The sequence below is a fragment of the Maniola hyperantus genome, chromosome 4 (assembly GCF_902806685.2).
Source record: "Maniola hyperantus chromosome 4, iAphHyp1.2, whole genome shotgun sequence".
Lineage (NCBI taxonomy): Eukaryota > Metazoa > Arthropoda > Insecta > Lepidoptera > Nymphalidae > Maniola > Maniola hyperantus.
In genome coordinates, this window is record NC_048539.1 from 1,970,049 (window position 1) to 1,991,000 (window position 20,952).

Genomic DNA, 20,952 nt, shown 5'->3' on the forward strand with positions numbered 1-20,952 from the left:
TCATTACTCGTAACATAATTAGCTTTCACAAATTGCGTCTCTTCGAATTCACCCCTTTCAATATCTCAAATATTGACATTATCAAAGAGAAATCATTTCAGTTCGCTGAATAGAAGCATTTAGTCGAAATATTAAAGATGTAAGATAACGAAGATTTAAAATAATGGTCAGCTAAATAAATTTATTTTGCAATACTGTAGTGGTGATGAACATCACGATTTTGTCACCAGTATTTACCGAGTTTATCTCGAATTCCGGACTCTTTTGTACAATTTGTCGTGCATTTTGAATAAAGTAAAACGGGGTTAGCGTATATGCAAATGGAAATTAGAAGTCAGTTCTGTGAAAATTTTCATTTCGTATTCTAGTTGATGTTTTTTTTGGCCGCGTTGCTAAAATTAACAAACCGTGCTTTTGATAAGACTTGAAATCAGAACGTATTTCGAGTGGGTATTAATTTTTGGTTTGTGATTCTTACTTTTATACATTCTCATTTATTAAAATAATAATATTACGTACTACATGATATCTGCAACTCCGTCCGCGTGAATTCAGGTTTTTTAAAATGCCGTAGGAACTCTTTAATTTAGCCGAAATTTACCCTCTACTAAGAATTTGTATTAAATTTCTTTAGAATATTCCTTGCAAGAATTCAGATTATTACCTTATAAAATCGTTCTTGAATAAGAATGACAATGAACCTTTGAATGACAATTTATTTTAAATTCTAACACTAAATTCAAATCCATTTGTAGCCATTTTCTTTTGTTAGATGACAGGATTTAAAGTGAATCAATTGAATGTCTGAATCTAAAGTAAAAAGTTAACATTTCTTGATATATTAATTAATAGGTATATTATTTTTATTCAAGTAAACTTTTACAAGTGCTTTTGAATCGTCAACTATTTTAATTTACCACTGGTTTGGAATGCCGTTCCTACCGAGAAGAACCAGCAAGAAACTCGGCGGTTGCTCTGTGATGTAAAGTGAAGTGATGCATTTATAATATTAATCTACCATACTTTACAAGCAATTGCAGCCCCGTGCATTGCTGGAGCGAGTCAATTCCAAGCTTTCTTGACAAAAGAAATAGGTACTATGATAAACTAAAATATAGGAGTTTTCATATTATGAACGATTTCTCAGAAAACTAAATAACGTTATTGAAATGTGTGTACCACTACCTACCTATGGCATGACTATTTCTTTGAATCGACATTTATATGAAACTAAATTATATATTTCCCAAGAGCGATGTTTATTCTTACAACTCTGTCATAGAAAAGATGAGATTGAATTTATTACGCTAATAGAGTTTCAACATAGAGTCGTCTAGTTATTAGTAATAGAAATATCAGTAAGCCAGATGACTGTTAAATTACGATTTTGTTGCTATTATTTTTTGTTCTAAATAACAAGTAAGTAAATATGCCGTTAAAAACTTTCCGCTAGGGGACAAACCAATAAACTATCAAAAACTAACAAACAAAAAATATAATTTCGCTTTTATAATATGGATAGTGATTACTTTTTGGTTTGTTTAAAACGATAAGAAAATTAAATTTTAAAAATGTTTTATTAAAAACAAGAAATTAAATGTGTCAAAACATTGTAACTAATTAATTCGTTATGAATACCTTAAATACTTCAACTGATTTCGTACCAAAAAAAAGGAAATTTCAATACAATTTTTTGGCTTGTTGCAACGAAACAATGATACCTACAACTTTTCCAATATAAATTATTCATACAGCCAGTGATCCGATTCTCTCTCATAAATTACAAAATGTCACGGCAACGCGATGCGACCCCGTTGCTTGCAATTCGTCTTGTCAGAATATTTTATGTTGTGTTTATTACTTCAACTTTATTAAAATCATATTAAAATCTAGTAGATTTTCTCTCTCTCCTTCTTATTTTTACTAATACATATTATATTTTTCGTAGCACTTGCTCAAAAAAGTGACATTCTATGCCACAAAAAGCGAACATAACAATATTCATTTTTAATCTGTTAAAAACCGGGAAAGAAAATTGTACTGAATTTCATTCATCCCCTAGGGAGAGAATGTGATTTAAATTTGGAATACTGCTTTATCCCCTTGGTTAATAATCTACTATTATTATTGCATAATATCTATTATGTTCTTTTCATGAAGTTTTTTAATTTATGAGGCAGTATTAAATCAGTATGTAAACAGGCATATTTCAAAATTTTCTCCGCTTATCATGTAGCACAATTACCGAACATGAATTCTTTAGTAGAATAGCTTGTTAAAAGGAATTCTATTGTGACTTTATCCCCACTAAATTTTAATACCTCGTGCCAATAGCCTATTGGAAATATCCGGAATACTTTGGCCGCTTCCGGACTAAAAATTTTAATCACAGGTTAAAATGAGCGCCTTTCAAAAGTTTTGTAGAAAAGATTTTTCAATAGATTTTCGCTTAATTCTTTGTGGCATTTTTCTTCTTCTTCTTTGTCACATAATCACTGCTTAATCAAGCTGTTCTTAACTTTATTATCATATTTATCAGCATTATGTACCTTCTTCAAAATTAAACTTTGAGTTCATTTTAGAAAAATGCTATGGCTGCCTAAATATCTAAATAAGAAATGATTTGTCATTAATGTTATCCAACTATTTTACGACTAGCTTACACCTAGAATACACAAACTTTAACGCCCTATTTTACCATCTTATGGGTTGAATTTTCAAAAATCCTTTCTTAGCGGATGTCTACGTTATAATAGCTATCTGCATATCAAGTTTCAGCCCGATTCGTTTAGTAGTTTGAGCTGTGCGCTGATAGATCTGTCAGTCAATCAGTCAGTCGGCTTTTCCTTTTATTCATTTTACGATATGATATGATACGATATGATATGACTCACAAAACTACAAGTACAACTACAAGTACCTTGCTATTTTTTTTATTCCGATACAAGTGAGCCCATGACTGCAATCTCACCTGGTGGTAAGTGATGATGCAGTCTAAGATAGAAGCGGGCTAACCTGGAAGGAGTAAGGCAGTTATATTAAACCCATACACCTTTGGTTTCTACACGGCATCGTATCGGAACGCTAAATCGCTCGGCGGCACGGCTTTGCCGGTAGGGTTTTCACTAGCCACGACCAAAGCCTCCCACAGATCAGACCAGAAATTTAGAAATCATAAAATTCCAAACCCCTGCCGGGAATCGAATGCAGGACCTCCCACTAGTAAAACCACAGCGCTTACCACTGCGCCAGGGAGGTCGTCAAACATCACAATATAAAATTTAGAATAATAATCCTATTTATTTGGTTCAAGCACTTTGAAGTGCTTTAACCAAATAAATATATACTTCAGACATTTCATTTTCTGTCCACATACTATAAACTTACGAAAATGATACCTCTTTTCCATAATTGGTTGGCTGCAAAAGCACTCCAATAGGAGCACGAAACGAGGTCGCGTAATGTAGATATGACGCCCCACATTTACATGCAGATGAGTTTCGTAGTGTTAGTCATAGTTTACGTTCTCGCATATCACTATAGTAGGGGAGCCGAATATGCTAAATAGGGATTTACTCGAGCGTCGTGGGGACCTATTGGATTATGAAGATTAGGTGCTAAAAAGAAAAAAAGGTTATATTATGATGTAACACTGGTGGGGAGAGCGCGTACAGGTTTTCAAAAATGTAAAAAAAAAAATATAGTCACAAAGAAGTACTCTTCTTCTTCTTCTTTATGTCACGTTTAAATTGTTAGATCAATGAAAAACACACTTTTCTGCATCTTATTAAATTGCCTTGTCTTAATCTGACGCGCTTGAGTAAATCCCAAAATCCCCTCGTGAGCTCCCCTACCACTATATTAAACACCGAGCGAGCGCGCCGATGGTTTTGACAGAGAGCATAAATCACTATCATATCCAGTCTTATGTATATTGATGTTATTAGTAGTAGTGCCTGCTTATTAATTCAACGATCGGGAGTCGTGCTTGCTGTGAAATTCATAACATATCGAAGCATGGTACGAAGGGACCATTTGGTTATCAAATCCTAGCCAACCAGCTAAACTAAGCTTTTGAGATATCAGCTAAGCTTTTGTATCAGAGACTAGGTGCTACTCGCAACTCGCTATTTAGGAAAATAAAATAGTTAAATCCCATCAGTTTTGGTGATCGGGTCCCATGCAGCATCAGGATTGAGGAGTTGCAATCCAAATTTTTTAAAGGACGATGTCGCAGTTTTTATATTTAAAAAAAATACTCAAATCGGTTGAAAAATCTCGGAGATTTCGGTGTAAAACATAACTTCATCTTTTTAATTTTCTTGGTTAATCTTTTAATTTTCTGTGAAATTCCCGTCAAAATAGGTTCAGCCGTTCTGAAGGTTAGCCCGTTCAAGCAGACAGACTGACAAAAATATTAAAAACGTGTAATCCAGTTATGGTATACCACTTCAAATAACTATTTTAGCTGCGGTAGTTATTTTGAAGTTGCAAATAGACACTTCAATTTTATTTATTAGTATAGATTAGCTTATGCCCACGACTTCGGTCGCATGGACTACACAAATAAACTCTTAGGGGTTGAACACTAAGATCTGATAATAACTAAAAAAAATACGTTCCCTAAGTTGAGTTTTATGCTGAAGGATCTGAGATTTGAAAATATTTTTAAACCTTCATTTAAATCGCTTTATAAAATCATATTGATCGCAGCTTTAACCTTTAAAACTATTGACGATCTTGAAATATTACCTTTCAGCATCTACAGTGGATTTCCACAAAATCACAAAGTTATTACTTAAATGGAATTCATTCTTCGACGTCTCTAGAATTAATATTTGACCACGAATCCGGGTATCTATCTGCGGGCCTCATAAAAGATCCTTTTTATAAAACTATCGTACCAAAATGGCGGCTATTGTAAGCCGTGATTAAAATTTCTGCTCGCGACCTAACCAAAGCGGTCCGGATATTTTCAATAGTCTATTGACATCAAGTATTAAAATTTAGTATCCGATAAATCACAATGGAATGCTTTTCAATAAACCAGAATCTATTGGTTTTGCCTTTGCTAGTTATTTATCATGCTTACTATCTATAATCTAAGACCCAGTATCAACCAATGCAGTTATGGGCGAACATGTTCAACAGACCAATCAGATTTTCTTAATAAAACTAAACAGGCTGTAACCAGAACGCTAGCAAAAACTTAGCGTATATCGTAACCAATAACCATTTATACTACCTAAACACCATTATAATAATCTATATAATATATAAAATTCAAAGTCCTGCCTGACTGACTGACATATATATCAACGCACAGCCTAAACCGCTGGTCCTAAAGACATGAAATTTTGGAGGGTCTATTCTTTTGTAAACAGTAGGTATCCGCTAAGAAAGGATTTTTTTGAAATTCCACCCCTAAGTGGGTTAAATGGGGGATGGAAGTTTGTATGAAAGTCGGTAATTTTTTAAGTTATTTGCATGAAAATTGGTATTTGGGTTTTCGATCACAAATGAAGAAATACGTGTTTCAGGGTTTTTGGAAAATGCGCCCATAAGGGTGGTAAAATAGGGGATGAAAGTTTGTATGGGACAGTTTTAATTATTGATATTAATTACTTGAAATTTGGAAAGTAGGTTTTTTCTTGAGGTTAGGTGTCAGCTAAGAAATGACTATGAGAAAATCCCCCCCTAAAGGGATGAAATGGGGGTTGGAAGGTTATATGTGTTATTCGGTGCTGGTGCAGGGTGCGCGTCCTGATGTTATACTGTTTGTTTCTGAATAAAAAAATGCCATTTGTTTCCTGTATGCCACGCGGGCGAAGCCGCGAGCAGAAGCTAGTAATAACTATATAAGGGTTCCATTTTTCCTTTTCAGGTACGGAATCCTAAAAATGAAAGTCAGAGGGGCAATCCATTTATTGACAGATTAGTTATTGATAGATGACGTGAAAAGATTGTCATGTCATCTATCATTATTGATCATCTATTGGTTATATACCGGGTTTTAGTTGACTATTTAATAATCATAAACATCATCTAGTTGTTAAAGCATCCACTGTTGAATATTGTCTTGTATTATATTCTAGGTACGCTGTCACGTGCAGATACAAAATTTAGGGATAAAATATTGGATATCAATTTATTATAGTAGTTCTGAATTTAATTTCTACGTCATGTACAAATTAAATTCAGAAATACTCGTGAACTAGAAATTCTATTGTATTTGAAACTCCCATAATTGTACGTTCCAAGCGATCCGTATCTCTTTATATTCATACTGGCTTATTCCCGCGACTTCGTCCGCGTGGGCTATACAAATTTCGAACATCTATTTTACTCTCTCAGGGGTAGAATTTTTAAAAATCCTTAGTGGATGCCTAAGTCATAATAGCTATCTGCTTGCAAAATTTCGACCCGATGCGTCCAGTAGTTTGAGCTGTTCATTGATAGATCGGTCAGCCAGCTGCCAGTCAGTCCTTAGATTATTATTAGTCCATTTATCAACCTTAAAATCATCATCATTCGTCAAACCATCGCTGGCTCACTACTGAGCATGGGTACCCTCTCAGATTGAGAATGGTTAGGCCAACTGCGGATTGCCATGTAGCAGACTTCACACATCTTTGAGAACATTATGGAGACCTTTCAGATATTATGCAGGTTTCCTCACGATATTTTAGTGATATTTTAATTGATTTAAACGCCCATAGCTCCGACAAGTTAGAGTTGCGTTCCTGGGATCGAACCTCCGACCTCTGAATAGGAGGGTAACATCTTAACCACTAGACTATCCCCGTTTCAATACTCATATATACTTAGCTATTTAATTTCAGCTTTTAATACAATATGTTTCTAAGTAAACAGGTAATTTGAATATTTTAGCAATCACGTCTTCCTCCAAAGCTATTTATTTTAAACTCGGCACTCAGGTATTTTACGCAGAATTCTAATCTCTCTTGAATAGAGGTTGATGAATACAGTTTCTTTTCACAAGTACCTAATATTATTATCTTTTACCTTATATTTTACTAGCAGTTGCCCGCGACTTCGCGTAAAATTTTTGGTTTCTCATGAGATCTGAAATTTTCCCGCTGCAATAGGCCTCATTTACCAATCACCTTTAGACACGGAACGCAGAATACCTAAATGCCAATTTTCATATCTCTAACTTCAAAAACATAGGATATTCATATAAATTTTCAACTCCTATTTCAGGGAAATTTAGTTAGATCCTTTCTTATATGATACCTACCTCTTAGAAAGATCCTACGTTTCAAATTTCAAGTAAAAATAACAATAGTTAAAACTTTTCTATAAAAACTGTTCCCACCCATTTTACCACCCTTAAGGGGGGAATTTTCCAAATTGACTTATACAGATTTTCATTATTTAAAGCTAATAACCTAAATGTCGGTTCCGTGTTTTTCCTTTTAAGGTACGGAACCCTAAAAACGAGTCATATAACACACTAGCTTATGCCCGCGTGGCCCATACTAATTTTAGCCCTTATTTTAGGAGTTAGTTCTCTTAGGAGTTGAATTTTCAAAGATCTTTTCAAAATTTTCAGCCCGATCCGTCTAGTCATATTATTAGCCATATATATATCAGCCATATTAAATGACTAATATTCCCCTTTCCTCTCCAATTAAGCGTCAGGTTTGTGCTATGAGTAGGTACGACAATAGTGCAACGGGCGGGATTTGAACCGTCGACCTTTCGGTTTTCAGTCCACTCCTATACCGGTTGAGCTATTGAGGCTCTTATTGAGGAGTTTGAGCTGTGCGTTGATGTCAGTCACGTTTTCTTTTTATATATTTGGATATTCAAATCAGCGAAGCGTAAACTTTCTATCACAATGAAAATGCTGTGTAACGGGAATATGTAACGGGTATTGAATGAAATTGTGCGTGTTTGCGATACCAAGTGTGGCTCTGTTAAGGTTCGCTGAGCTTAGGAATTCGAGTGCATGTGGCGGAAACATCGAATGGTGGGATAGGATACAAATGGTAGATTGGAAACGGAATATATATTTGTATAGCCTTCCTAGGAGTAGGTACAATGCCGTTTCGGTATTTGGTAGAATTACAGTTGTTCGTTCTTATTCATTTGGGTGCCTATTGATTTGTGTCTATTTGCGCAGCCTTGATTTGAGGCAAATAATGGCGTGGCTCGACCTGAATTTTATGAAATACAAATATAATAATATTACAACAAATTGTTATTATTAGTTTCTACTAAAATGCAGACATGTAGTCGTATTGTCGTGACGTATTATTATAATTCATGAGAGAAATATTATTTGCGATTTTACATAATAAAATATTTCAGAATTGGTGATTGTATTTCTCATTTTCGAATAAATTATATTTAAAACTTCTGCTACACTGTTCAGAAATGAAAACAATTCCAGTAGATTAACTTTTTTTCAATATCTTAGTATTATATTATAAAAGCAGTCAAGTGCGAATCGGACTTGCACGCAAACTGTTATTTTTATTTTTTTTACTTTAGATGGCGGCAATCTTGACATTTCATTTGTTGTTGCAATGGCAAAAGAAATACATAATATTATGCTGTTTTCAACTCTCTATCTATCTCTCTAAACTAATGGCACGTCTAAATCTATTTCTATCCCTTTCATAATGTTGCTTGCGGAAAAGGATAACACTAGATTTAGACCTGTTAATTTAGTTTAGTTTAGAGATTGTGTACAAGAGAATCGGCAGATATTCCCTTTTTTCTTCTCTCGCTATTGAAACAAAGTGAACGCAGAGCACAAACAATATAGAAAATGAAGCTAAAATAAAACCAGAATAGATAACCAAGGAAATAGAGTATATTTTTATAGAGCGTAGTTAAACAGCCGCATACGAGCGGGCTGTAGAACAATTTCACGTCCCGATGTTTTGCTTGAAAATATCTCAAGTAGGGCAGAAGCAGAACTGTGACGGTGCCAGCACAAATGTTTTTTCGAGCTCGAAGACAGACGCAACTTTTTTTTCTCCAATACGCAAGTTGGGAAAGAAAATTTTGTTTTTTTAATGACTGAATTCATCAGAATACTTAGGTATATCTGGAGTTTTACTTATTCATAATAATAAATGGAGAAAAGTATGTCTGCAGTTGCATCCTTTTGGATTAACACAAATCGAAAACGGAAATTCGAACAAAAATTTTTCAGCCATTATAAGACGAAAACAAACAAATATCTATGTAGAGTACAAACAATATAGAAAATGAAGCTAAAGTAAAACAAGAATTTAGATAACCACGGAAATAGAGTATATTTTTATAGAGCGTAGTTAAACAACTGCATACGAGTGGGCTGTAGAAAAATTTTACGTCCAGTATGCTCAGTAGGTACGAGATTTTATGTCACACCAACGTTGATAGTATTCGAGTGTCGAAACACTTCAGCGTTATAGTAAAATGGATCGTAGCCTGCCTTGTTTTAAAGCTCAAGTTTATCTACACATCTACAGCCAACGCTCGAAGCGGAAACTTTGCTAAATTAAAATCAGTGGTATTGAATTTTTGACTTAAATTCAAGGACCTTACGATCTATTTTACTTTGGTGTTATGGTGTTTCGACTCTCAAATACTATCAACGTTGGCAAGACGTAAAATCTTATACTAGGTGTACCGATGTTTTGCTTGAAAATATCCCTAGTAGGGCAAAAGCAGAACTGCGAAGTTCTAGTACAAATGTTTATTCGAGCTCGAAGACAGACGCAACTTTTTTTTCTCCAATACGCAAGTTGGGAAAGAAATATTGAATTTTTATTTTTTCTATGACTGAATTCATTAGAATACTTTCTGGAGTTTTACGTCAAATTCCAAAGTTGTTACTTGGAACCTGTGAATTTAAATTTCATTTTAAGAACTAGATAATGTCCGTGACTCCTGTCATATTTAAGGTATTTTAAAAACCCCGTGCGAACTCTTTGAACCTCTAGTCAAGAGTATAAAGTAGCCTAAAATTTTTTTTTTTTTTTTTAATTGTAATTTTAGAGTATTCGCATGCTCTTCTTACTAATGTAATATGAAAAGGACAGACACAGTTTGACAGTTTTAAATTTAATTTTTAGATGGTAAAACCCGTGGTTTTCGCGCGCAGTCGCGAACCTACTGTTTAAATTTGTATTGCGCACTAAAATTTAGAGTCTTTAAATGTGAAAGGCATGTTCCGTTCCTTTTTTAGCATTAGTAAAAAGAAAAGGATGCAGATACTCTAAATTTAGTTTAGAGAAAGACAAGGGAATCGGTGCCAATTGTAATATTATACAAACTTATAATCCTAAGAAGAACATAAAATATAGACTTCACAGGGACACAAGTTATCCTTATACAACATATCGCCAAAATTGGATAAAGAGTTGGGCAGCGAAATGTTATCTACCATTGGTGATAATTTAGTTCTTAGAACATGTTTATGGCAAATACCAGTCAACGAATCAATGTACCTAATTACTGAAACTGTGTAAAATTTTACTGCACACATAATATTTATTTTACTTTTTGAAAACATAACAAGCTTATAACTGCGTCGTATTTTCCAACCATATTGGTTTTATTGATATATTTTTATATTCCGTGAACCGAACGTTAATAAAGTTTTTATTGACATGAAAGCTTATATATATATAGCCTCCTATATCTATATAGCCTCCGAACTGGGCTTACAAAAAAAATATCATATTTTAAACATGTATGATGGTCCACTTGATTTAGTATTTCTGCTTTGTCGTTATCAAAAATAATATATCGGGGTTTGCTTTCCGCTTTTCAACCTAGCCGACATTTTTTTTTCGAATGCTGTTAGCTGGACTAATCTGTTTTTTTTAAAGCAATTGCTGTTATACGCAGCTGAGCGTTTTTAATTTTTAATCCTCGATATACAACGGTATAAATAGGTAGGATGGTAGTTTGTTTACACATTTTTCGTTACGTCTTTTTTTTTATTCATGACAGCCAAACGCTTGACCACAATCACACCTGATGGAAAGTGATGATGACGGAACACCGATTTCTCTATTTTCTCCTATAGATTTCTTGACTGATTTTCAATTTTTTTTATTCAATAGTCTTTCATCGTTCTTCTACTCTTTTATACTAAAATAAATAAATTACCAATAAAATAAGATAACTTAACATTATTTGGATCGCTACTATAACTATACAATTTTTATCACTGTTTTGATCATCTTTTTCATCTATAATCAAATCTGTAGCACCAAGAAACGAAATAAAAAAAAACACAATAGGAGATTTGCCACATAAAATCCAAATATTAATACATTCTTACCCAGAACAATATAGACCGTACATTTTCATTCGTATATTCGTATTCGATGAGAAAAACATATTTCATACAATTGGAATGGGTCCAAAGACTGAACTTATCTGGATCGCTACGGATCTGTCATGCGAAACGGTAGATAAAGTAAACAAAGGTGAACTGAAGAAGGCTTGAAAGGCACTGACTTTTATCTCTGAACTGTTATTTTTGCTTGACTGTGTCGAAGCTATGGCCCTATGTAGTATGTTGATTTGGAATCTTAAATATATAAAAGGGAATGGTGACTGACTGACTGACTGATCTATCAACGCACAGCTCAAACTACTGGACGGATCGGGCTGGGCATGCAGATAGCTATTATGACGTAGGCATCCGCTAAGAAAGGATTTTTGAAAATTCACCTAAGGGGGTGATGAAATAGGGGTCCGAAATTTGTGTAGTCCACGCGGACGGATGCGTCCAAAGACTGAACTTATCTGGAGCGAGCATAAGCTAGTACTGTAACAAACCATTCGTCCGCGCGGCCGCCGAATGCTTTCCCACTCGCACACTACTAACTGCACTGTTCTACAAACACGTCATCGAGTAGCCGCCTACGCAAGGAGTGGGGATCAGCGTGTATAAAAGACCGCGCCCGCCAGTGCAACATCCAACCAACTCCAACTCCAACCGACTCCAACTCCCGACAATAGCTCATTACTTTAAACAGCTTTCCAAAAATTATTTTGAGAAAGCCATTAGACACCCCAACTCCCTAATAGTTGAGGCAGCGACATACACCCCTGACCGAAACGACCCCCCAGATAAAAGACGCCCTAAGCACGTCCTTAACGACCCCGACGATCAAATCATGACCGACAATGCACCCTACCTCGTAGGGCTACACAATTCAACCTCATCACAGCGTCTTCGCCGGCGAAGACGAGGTCCCCGATTTCTAACGTCACCCGGACGTGGGCTCACGCCACGGCCTCGGGGGCGTACGGACTAACCAACAAAACCGACAACTCCACCCATCCCAACGTCATCCTAAGCCGTGGTCCGAGCCTCACAGGAGGCGCCCTTAGGAGGACGTTGCCCCCCGACCTCTCGAATTATTTCTTCGAGCCCTAGGGCTCACCCCCAGGCGGAGCTTCGCGCTCGCCAACCCCCCCGGTGACGCTGTAGCGGCCAGTAGGGCCTACGCAGCATAGTCAATCCGAAACAACACAAAAAAAGTGCAACATCGATTCGCAGCCTAGCGGCTGGCTTGGAGAGATAGCCACGCAGTCCTCCAAGACCAGTCGGGTTAAGGAGTGCGGTAGCTACCTGCAGCCCACTCCGACAACCAGTTGAGGTTACGAACGCGATAGCCCCTGCAGTCCGTTCGTCCACCTCCAGCTTAGGATCCGATTTTGTTGTGTACGTTTATTTGTTAAATATTATGTAAGGGAAGAATATATATTTACTACTCATCCTCGAGTTTTACTTCTACCCATAGAGCAGAAACAAAGAGGAGATGTTGTATTAAGATTTCCCTATGAAATATCGAGTGACATTTTGCGGGGTGAGGGGTTGTGGAACGCCGCCCACTTCTCAATTTTCCATCTGCGGGTTAGTAGCAAAACTACTCGCTTAGCGACCTAACATCGATATATTGATGTCACTACATAGTTCAGCTATCTCACACTAGATGTCAATAAGTGTAGAAATTACGTATAAAATTACTTACAAATGAAATGTGATACCATTCATAGCATCAGAACGTCTGTCTGAATAACTTTGACACGATAAAACACAACACTTCATCCTTTTGTTCTTAAAAACGCGAAAACACACCGATAATACGAGTCTCAATATATGTGAACCTGACGAACGCAGACAGCATACTAACTAAGGCCCCGCCCACAGTGATGACGTCAGGACCTAGTTGAAAATCACAGTGCACAGTTGCTTAGGCCAACTCCTCTTTGTTTCTGCTCTATGCTTCTACCGCCCCTTATAGTACTACTATAAGATGCAGTACTAATATTTGATATCTCTTGCAGTGGGACCAACACTACTCGCGAAGTATCCAGTGGTGGTTTTCATTCACGGAGAGTCATTCGAGTGGAATTCCGGCAATGTGTACGACGGTGCCGTCCTAGCGAGCTACGCGGGCCTTGTAGTCATCACTATCAACTACCGCCTTGGAATATTGGGTAAGAATTATATTATCTACTAAAAAAAAATCAGAAATTGTCCCGCTGCAAAAGGCTCTACTAGTAAACTCACTCAGTCTAACCTTTACCAGTTACCACCCTACCGGCAAAGCCGTGCCGCCAAGCGATTTAGCGTTCCGGTACGATGCCGTGTAGAAACCAAAGTGGTACGGGTTTAATAAAAACTGCCATACCCCTTCCAGGTTAGCTCGCTATCATCTTAGACTGCATCATCACTTACCATCAGGTGAGATTGCAGTCAAGGGCTAACTTGTATCTGAATTAAAAAAAAAAAACCTTAATGCACCGAATCCAGAATACCTAAATGCCAATTTTCATATCTCAAACTTCGAAACATATGATTTTCATATAACCTTTCAACCCCCATTTCAACCCCTTAGAGGGGGATTTTCTCAAAACTGTTTCTTAGCTGACACCTACGTCCTAGAACGAACTTATCTTCCAAATTTCAAGTTTATAGGCTTTATAGTTTCTGAGATTTCGTGATTAGTCAGTGAGTGAGTGGTAATTCTCTTTTATTTATATATTATTTAGACAGATTATAGTCGACGCATTTTAAACTGAAGACATAACTTGACGACTCAGTTTAAAATGCGTTGACTTTACCTGAACCTTGTCAGCTCAATGAGCGAAGGAATATCTATGGTGGCAAGAGACCTTTTGATCGTATCGTTAAGAGAGCCATGCCTAAACAGCCTACCAGAGCTCTTTTGGTAAGGGAGTCTGTGGTTTCCAAATTAATCAACCTTTTTGCCACACGGACATCTGTGTTGATGACATAGTGGTGTTCTGAAACTGAGGCCTAGAACCACACGAAACCTTTAGTAATCTAAAATTGTTCCGAGATATTTTGATGTTAGGATAAGGAACGAGTAGATATCTTACTTGAAAACTACGATACTTCACGGTATTCTCTGTGGTTTCGATTAGTATTTCAAATGGATTTAGCTACTATATCGAGCTATATATTATATAGCTAGGATTCATGGCTCTATCAAAGTCAACTTCAATGTTTCAAGTGAAATACTTATACGTAGACTTGTGACATTGTGGCGAAGGCAATACATATCACTATCAACATTTTCTAATATTGGACATATTCTAGCTCCTTGAAGTTTATTTAGGCTTCATGCATTCTTAATGAACTTTGTAGTTGTTCAAGAGGTGTTGGTATACTTAGCGTGACTTGAACTTCTGTATACATAATTTATTGAATTCGTTAAACATAAGTTACTTTGCTGACTTTATTAGGACTGGTTACTCTTGGGTTGAAAGGAAAGAGAAAAACTTGATAAAAACAATTAATGTTATTTTATTGGAGAAAAATGTGTTATCTGTATCGTAACAGTCTAATTTAGTTTCGTTCACTCTGGTTATGTAAATATAGAAAAGAAAAAGGTGACTGACTGACTGACTGACTGACTGACTGACTGACTGACTGACTGACTGACTGTTTGGTGCAGATCTGAAAAATATCTTCAAAGATAGATAAGGAAACTCCTCAACGGATAAGAGTAAATTGCTCACAATTAGTGTTATAGCTTAGTAGACAGTAGTTTTTTTATAATAATCATAATGAATAAAATAAAATAAAATAAAGTAATAATTTTTTTTGGTACATTAAACCAGGCATAGCATATTTTAATAAACAGGGCAAATAAAAAAAAAATAAAAAAAAACTATTTTTTTACATTCAACTATCAACTTCTCGGAACCTGCGCTTTACTTTTCGTTTTACGTGAAATGGTATAAGTATACTTATACAAAAATTCAGTAGTTTTTGAGATAAATTGCAACAGACACACACACATTCGAAATTAGTATTTCTTACCCAAACGTATACACCATCGTTGATCACCGTGCGCGAAAATGTAGGTAATATTTTTTAAAAAAACATCATCAACTGCAATTTGAATAAAGTAAAGCATAATTAAATGAATATCACTCGGATATCATAGCAGTCCTCGTGAGTAAAGTATACTGTTAATTCCCACAGCTACCACACATAATTCGCCATTAACATTCAACATTTTATCTCACCACCTGACTGTACAAATTCACATTTTATAATAATCAGGTCATTCAACACCCACGGGATATAACACCCTAAATGCACACGTATTCTGAAATGCCGCGAATATGAGTTCATTAAAATTTCAAACTCACCCGAGCGACACAGAAAAAAGAGATCTTTGTGCTTAGAATAAAGTAGGAAATCCCGTGAATGCGGATAAACTTAGAGCCCTAACACACTAAGATGCCATGGCAACGTTACTGGTCACGTAGCCATTGCTACCTCTGGCTACCTACCGTAGCCAAATGAGGTTGCCAAAGAACACAGACGTGTCAAATAAGTAGCATGACAATACAAATAGTGACGTTTAGTTGGCCTCTGAGTGAAAGAGAGTAAATAACTTGTATGCAATCTACTGGCGACTTGGCTACGCGTTGCCAGGTCGCCAGAGTGCCCAATCTCCACGTAAAGTTAAGTCTTGGCTACGTTTACAAATTAGGAACGTCGCCAGACCATAGTCCAGTGATAACTCACTGGCTACGATCTAGCGACGTTGACTGTCATACACATGTCATACATTTCAATGCCAATTGTTTGGATATGTAGCCGGCGACGTTGCCATGGCGTCCCAGTGTGCTAGGGCTCTTAAGGTGCCGCTGAAAAGCAAGCACTTCAAGAAATGTTTAATTAAGCAAAGTGAAACGTGACGAAGCTATCGCACAAGCGCTGTGCATAATTAGACGAAAGCTCAAGAAAAATAAAACTATTTAAATGCTCATTTAATTTTTCATCAGAGGCAAACTTAACGCCGGTTTTATATTATTTTTAAGTTTCCGTACATCAAAAGGAAAAAAGAAACTCTGTCTGGCCGTCTGTCGTATCTGTCAAGAAAATCTGTAGTGTACTTCCCGTTGACCTAGAATCATGTTTGGCAGTTAGGTAGGTCTTATAGCACAAGTAAAGGAATTTATCCCGAAAAATCAAGCTATAAAATTTTTAGAATAGAATAGAAATATTTTTTACACAAATAGACTTTTACAAGTATAGTACGCGACAGCTAGAGATGGCAATCGAGGTATGAGGCGAGGGGACACCCCGCACGTCACCCACGCTCTCCCGCACTGGGTTAGCCCGGGGCTGTGCAGGTGTGCGGGGCGTCCCCACCCCGATTGCCATCTCGACCTATAGCGAACTATATCTATATTTGAATCGTCGAATCGTCAAACGTTTTAACGGCAGTTCAATTTCCAGGGTTCCTAAATGCAAATCCGATACCGCATCTGAAGGCACGAGTGGCGAACTACGGCTTAATGGACCAAATTGCGGCATTGCACTGGGTGCAGCAGAATATAGCTCTGTTTGGCGGCGACCCGGGCAACGTCACCATGCTGGGTCATGGATCGGGCGCTGCGTGCATTAACTTCCTAATGATCTCACCCACTGTTGTGACTGGTTTGTACAAATGTTTTTATGTCTCCATGCTCTCTAAAATGTTACAATTTCTCCTTGCCTCCGCGGTTCGTCCGTCTTGTCTCCGTCCGTCCGTCTGTTTGCCTATCAGCGGGTTGTATTTCATGGACCGTAATAGGTTGAGAATTGAACTTTTCACATATTGTATATTTCTATTGCCACTGCAACAACAATACAAAATTTGGAAATGACAGTGGCTTAGTAATAGGATTTTGTTTTTAGGGTACGGAACCATCTAATACTTGTTGACTAACTTAACAGAAATATCAGTGACAATATAATATTACTCGAACTTTACTAATCGCAGTTGGTTCTATAAAATTATTAGCTGATCCTTCTTAGACAGAGGTATTTTCCCGACTATAATATTTAAAAATCCTAAAACACTATTTGCTATGTAACGGAACATTATTTTAGAACATTTTCTTGGTAGTTTCATTGCTGCCTTTTCGATCTACCCAGTATAAAATTCTTAGTTAGTAGCTCTTGATATGTGACTTAAATTAATCTTTGCTTTTTAGGTCTTTTCCACCGAGCAATCCTTCTGTCTGGCTCAGCGCTTAGTTCCTGGGCTCTCGTAGAAGACCCCGTCAGCTTTTCCGTCCAACTCGCAAAGCAATCAAACTGTACGCTCCCAGAAGATATCGTCAAAGACCATGAACTAATAGTGGACTGCCTTAGAGAAGTACCCCTTCTAGAACTGATGTCCGCTGAAATTAGTACACCGAGCTACCTCACAGCATTTGGACCATCTGTCGACGGTGTTGTAGTCAAGACCGACTACGCGAAAGAGCTGCTCACATTCTTTATACCGAACGACCTTCAAGGATTCACCAGCGTATCCGGTGTCAACAATATCAAGGCGGACAAAAGAAGCGGAGATAGGATTTTCGGGATAAGAGGCGGACAGAATAAATATGATCTGCTATTCGGGGTGGTAACGAGCGAAGCGCTCTGGAAATTTTCGGCTCAGGATATACAAAACGGTTTCGAGGGCGAAAGGCGGGACAGAATAATAAGGTGAGAAATGTTTGTATAGCAAATTGGTGTTTACTCGATTCAGAGGATTTCATGGATATCGATTGATTTAAATTTATTAAAGCAACGAAAGGTTAGGGGCAAAGGGTTCAATCATTTGCCTAATTTAATCCAGGTGTAACATCAAAAAGTGTTACCGTTTAAATTTGCTTTATTTTACCTTTTATCAATTTATCCTTATCAATAGGAAAATTCTAACTAAAGACTGACTCATCAATGCACAGCTCAAACCCTTGGTCCTCGAAAGCTGAAATTTTGCATAGTTTTTTAATAATGAAGATAAGCATTATAAGGCCGATTTTTTAAATTCCCACGGGATGGGGAATAAAAAGTATTTAGATTTTCGCCGCAAATCGCCGCTAGTCTAAAGTATTTTATTTTATTTCACAGGACTTACGTTAGAAACGCCTACACATATCATTTGAGCGAAATATTTTTCACTATAGTCAACGAATATACTGACTGGGAGAGGACTGTTCAGGTAAGGTTTCACCAAAAATATTTTTTCATTACCCACAAAAATAAATCTTGAAGCCAAGATTGGCAATCCCTTTCATGTCGTATTATCATACTGATCAGAATATTTCTATCGGCTTCGCATTACTTACATACGTGATTGGAAAAGAAAACCGAAGTCAGGCCCCTTTTAAATTGGGAGTAATAGGCTTTGGAAGTAAATTGTACGAAACCAATAGTTTTGGTGAGACAGCTGCGTGGAATATATTCGGCACTCCAAGTGGCAAAGTTAAAGAAATATTTTCTTTTTTTATAGTTTTTGGAATTATTCTTTTGTAAGTTTATTTGTTTAATTTTCCCTCGGTTTTGAAACTTAAATGTATAATGATAAAATTTTTACAAAATTACTTTAAAGAAATGTTAAAGTCTCAGAAAAAGTCAAGTTATGTATTGGGTCAAGGGTAGAGGAATCTACCTTACACTGTCAATAAGTAAAACCGTAGACAGGTACTAGACCGTAGACATTATGTACTGTCAAATCACATTTTGGTACTCAAAATGGCTTAAAAGGTCAAACAGTAACGGATTATATTATTTCGTTAGAATTTCTATAGTGTCATTGAATGCCAATCATAATATTTGGAGCAGCAGATATATTCAGGGCACAAAACATTTCAGAATTAATAATACTAACTAAATTAATCATGAAGTGCATTGAATTACAAATTCAGCGTAGAATTGATAAAATTTCCGTGTGTATCCGAGTTTATATTGGATGCGGATGAAACTAGGAAACAAAGGTCATTTGGCAACAGTTCTAGATTGGGAACTAAAAGCAAGAGCTCTCATATGGCTTGCGTTGCGTGTCAACCGTCCTAATATCAAACGATTCTTTTAGCATTGTTGAAAATTTGGGACACAATTTGTGAAATATGACTTTTTAAGAATAAAAAATCATTTTCACTTTCATTTTCACAATTTGTGAAGGTACTTTTTTAAGAATAATAAATCATTTTCACTTTCATTTTCACAAATATTATTTTGGATTGATTTGCAATTAAACATCTTTTTGTCACGTGTCCGATAGCCAGGAACACAAGTAGGTACACAAATAAAAATTAAAATGGAAGAAAAGTCGATAGGTTTGGTATCAAAAAAACTGTCAATCATCAAGAATTGTATTTGCAGATAATGAATAGCAAGTAAAGGGGCAAAAAAGCGATCGACTTAACACATGATTTTATTTTCGAATCAACATTTCGAAGACATAGTTTTAAGTTGAGACCATAAAACTAAATATTTTTCTAATTTTAAAGGAAAAAAACAGAACCAAAGCTAATTTTAAAATTGTAACAGTTGGTGAAAGATTTAAAACTGAGCCTAGGATTTTGTGATATACAGTCTGAATTTGTAGATGCCAGTATGAATGAAAATACCGAAAAAGGTCATTTGGCACCAATCTAAATTTCGAGCCAGAGAGGCAACCCGTCAATGTAGGTCGTGCAATGCTTAGACGAAAACACCAAATACTTTTTACACGACTGTCCAGGCATTTTGTATATATAGGATGTACGGGTTATTATTAGAATTCCTACACCATTCCAAATGACACTATCTTTTTTTTTTTTTGAAAAAAAAAATCAATATGGTGGCTGTGTGGGCATCATTATCAGATGTGAAATTTTTTATCTTTTTGTTTGTTTTTTGGCTGGGCAGCGGTTTTATTTTTTGTTTAAGACTTGTTATTTTCATTCATGTACTTAAATTTAAAGTGTGGAATAGAATTTCTTTATCTGCGAATTTATCTCGTCCCTCGCAAAGCCTTGCTTATTGTACTCCTTAATCTCTTTAGACTTTTTTGCTTAAGACTGCTCTTTTGGATGTTTTAATATAAAGAAATTGTTGTTGTGAATGCTTAGATGTTTGAATCATCATCATCATCCTCAACCGATAGACGTCCACTGGACATAGGTCTCTTGTAGGGACTTCCACACGCCACGGTTTTGCGCCGCCTGAATTCAGCGGCTCCCTGCGACTCGTCCTATGTTTGAATACTTGTTTTAAATTAAACAAAGTACTTAATGAAATAATGTTGTCCAATAGGCATGGTCGCTAACTATGGAGCTCATAAAAAAGCTCAGAGTCACTCAGCGGGCGATGGATAGAGCTATACTTAGAGTTTTTCTACGTGATCAAATCAGAAATGAGGAGATCCGTAGAAGAACTAGACTAACCGACATAGCTCAACGGGTTACGAAGCTGAAGTGGCAATGGGCAGGGCACATAGTTCGTAAAACCGATAGACGTTGGGGTCCCAAGGTGCTGGAATGGCGACCTCGCACCGGACGACGACGCAGCGTTGGGTGGACGGACGAAATCAGACGAGTCACAGGGAGCCGCTGGATTCAGGCAGCGCAAGACCGTGGCGTGTGGAAGTCCCTACATGAGACTATGTCCAGCAGTGT

The 20,952-nt window shown here is 36.6% G+C and overlaps 2 protein-coding genes across 3 annotated transcripts in view; both read left to right on the forward strand.

Moving 5' to 3' along the window:
- The window catches only part of LOC138402244 (uncharacterized), a 175,860-nt gene that overhangs the window by 102,118 nt on the left and 52,790 nt on the right, over window positions 1–20,952 (forward strand). The gene's annotated exons all lie outside the window — the stretch shown is intronic.
- The window catches only part of LOC117997118 (neuroligin-4, Y-linked-like), a 103,342-nt gene that overhangs the window by 61,662 nt on the left and 20,728 nt on the right, over window positions 1–20,952 (forward strand). For both annotated transcript variants that reach the window (XR_011236651.1, XM_034985291.2), the window contains exons 4-7: window positions 13,336–13,488; window positions 16,775–16,975; window positions 17,515–18,013; window positions 18,422–18,512. Coding sequence is in view for 1 of the 2 variants with exons in the window: in XM_034985291.2 (XP_034841182.1) it covers window positions 13,336–13,488; window positions 16,775–16,975; window positions 17,515–18,013; window positions 18,422–18,512 (944 nt within the window). In the remaining variant the exon portion in view is untranslated. The remainder of the gene's footprint in view (window positions 1–13,335; window positions 13,489–16,774; window positions 16,976–17,514; window positions 18,014–18,421; window positions 18,513–20,952) is intronic.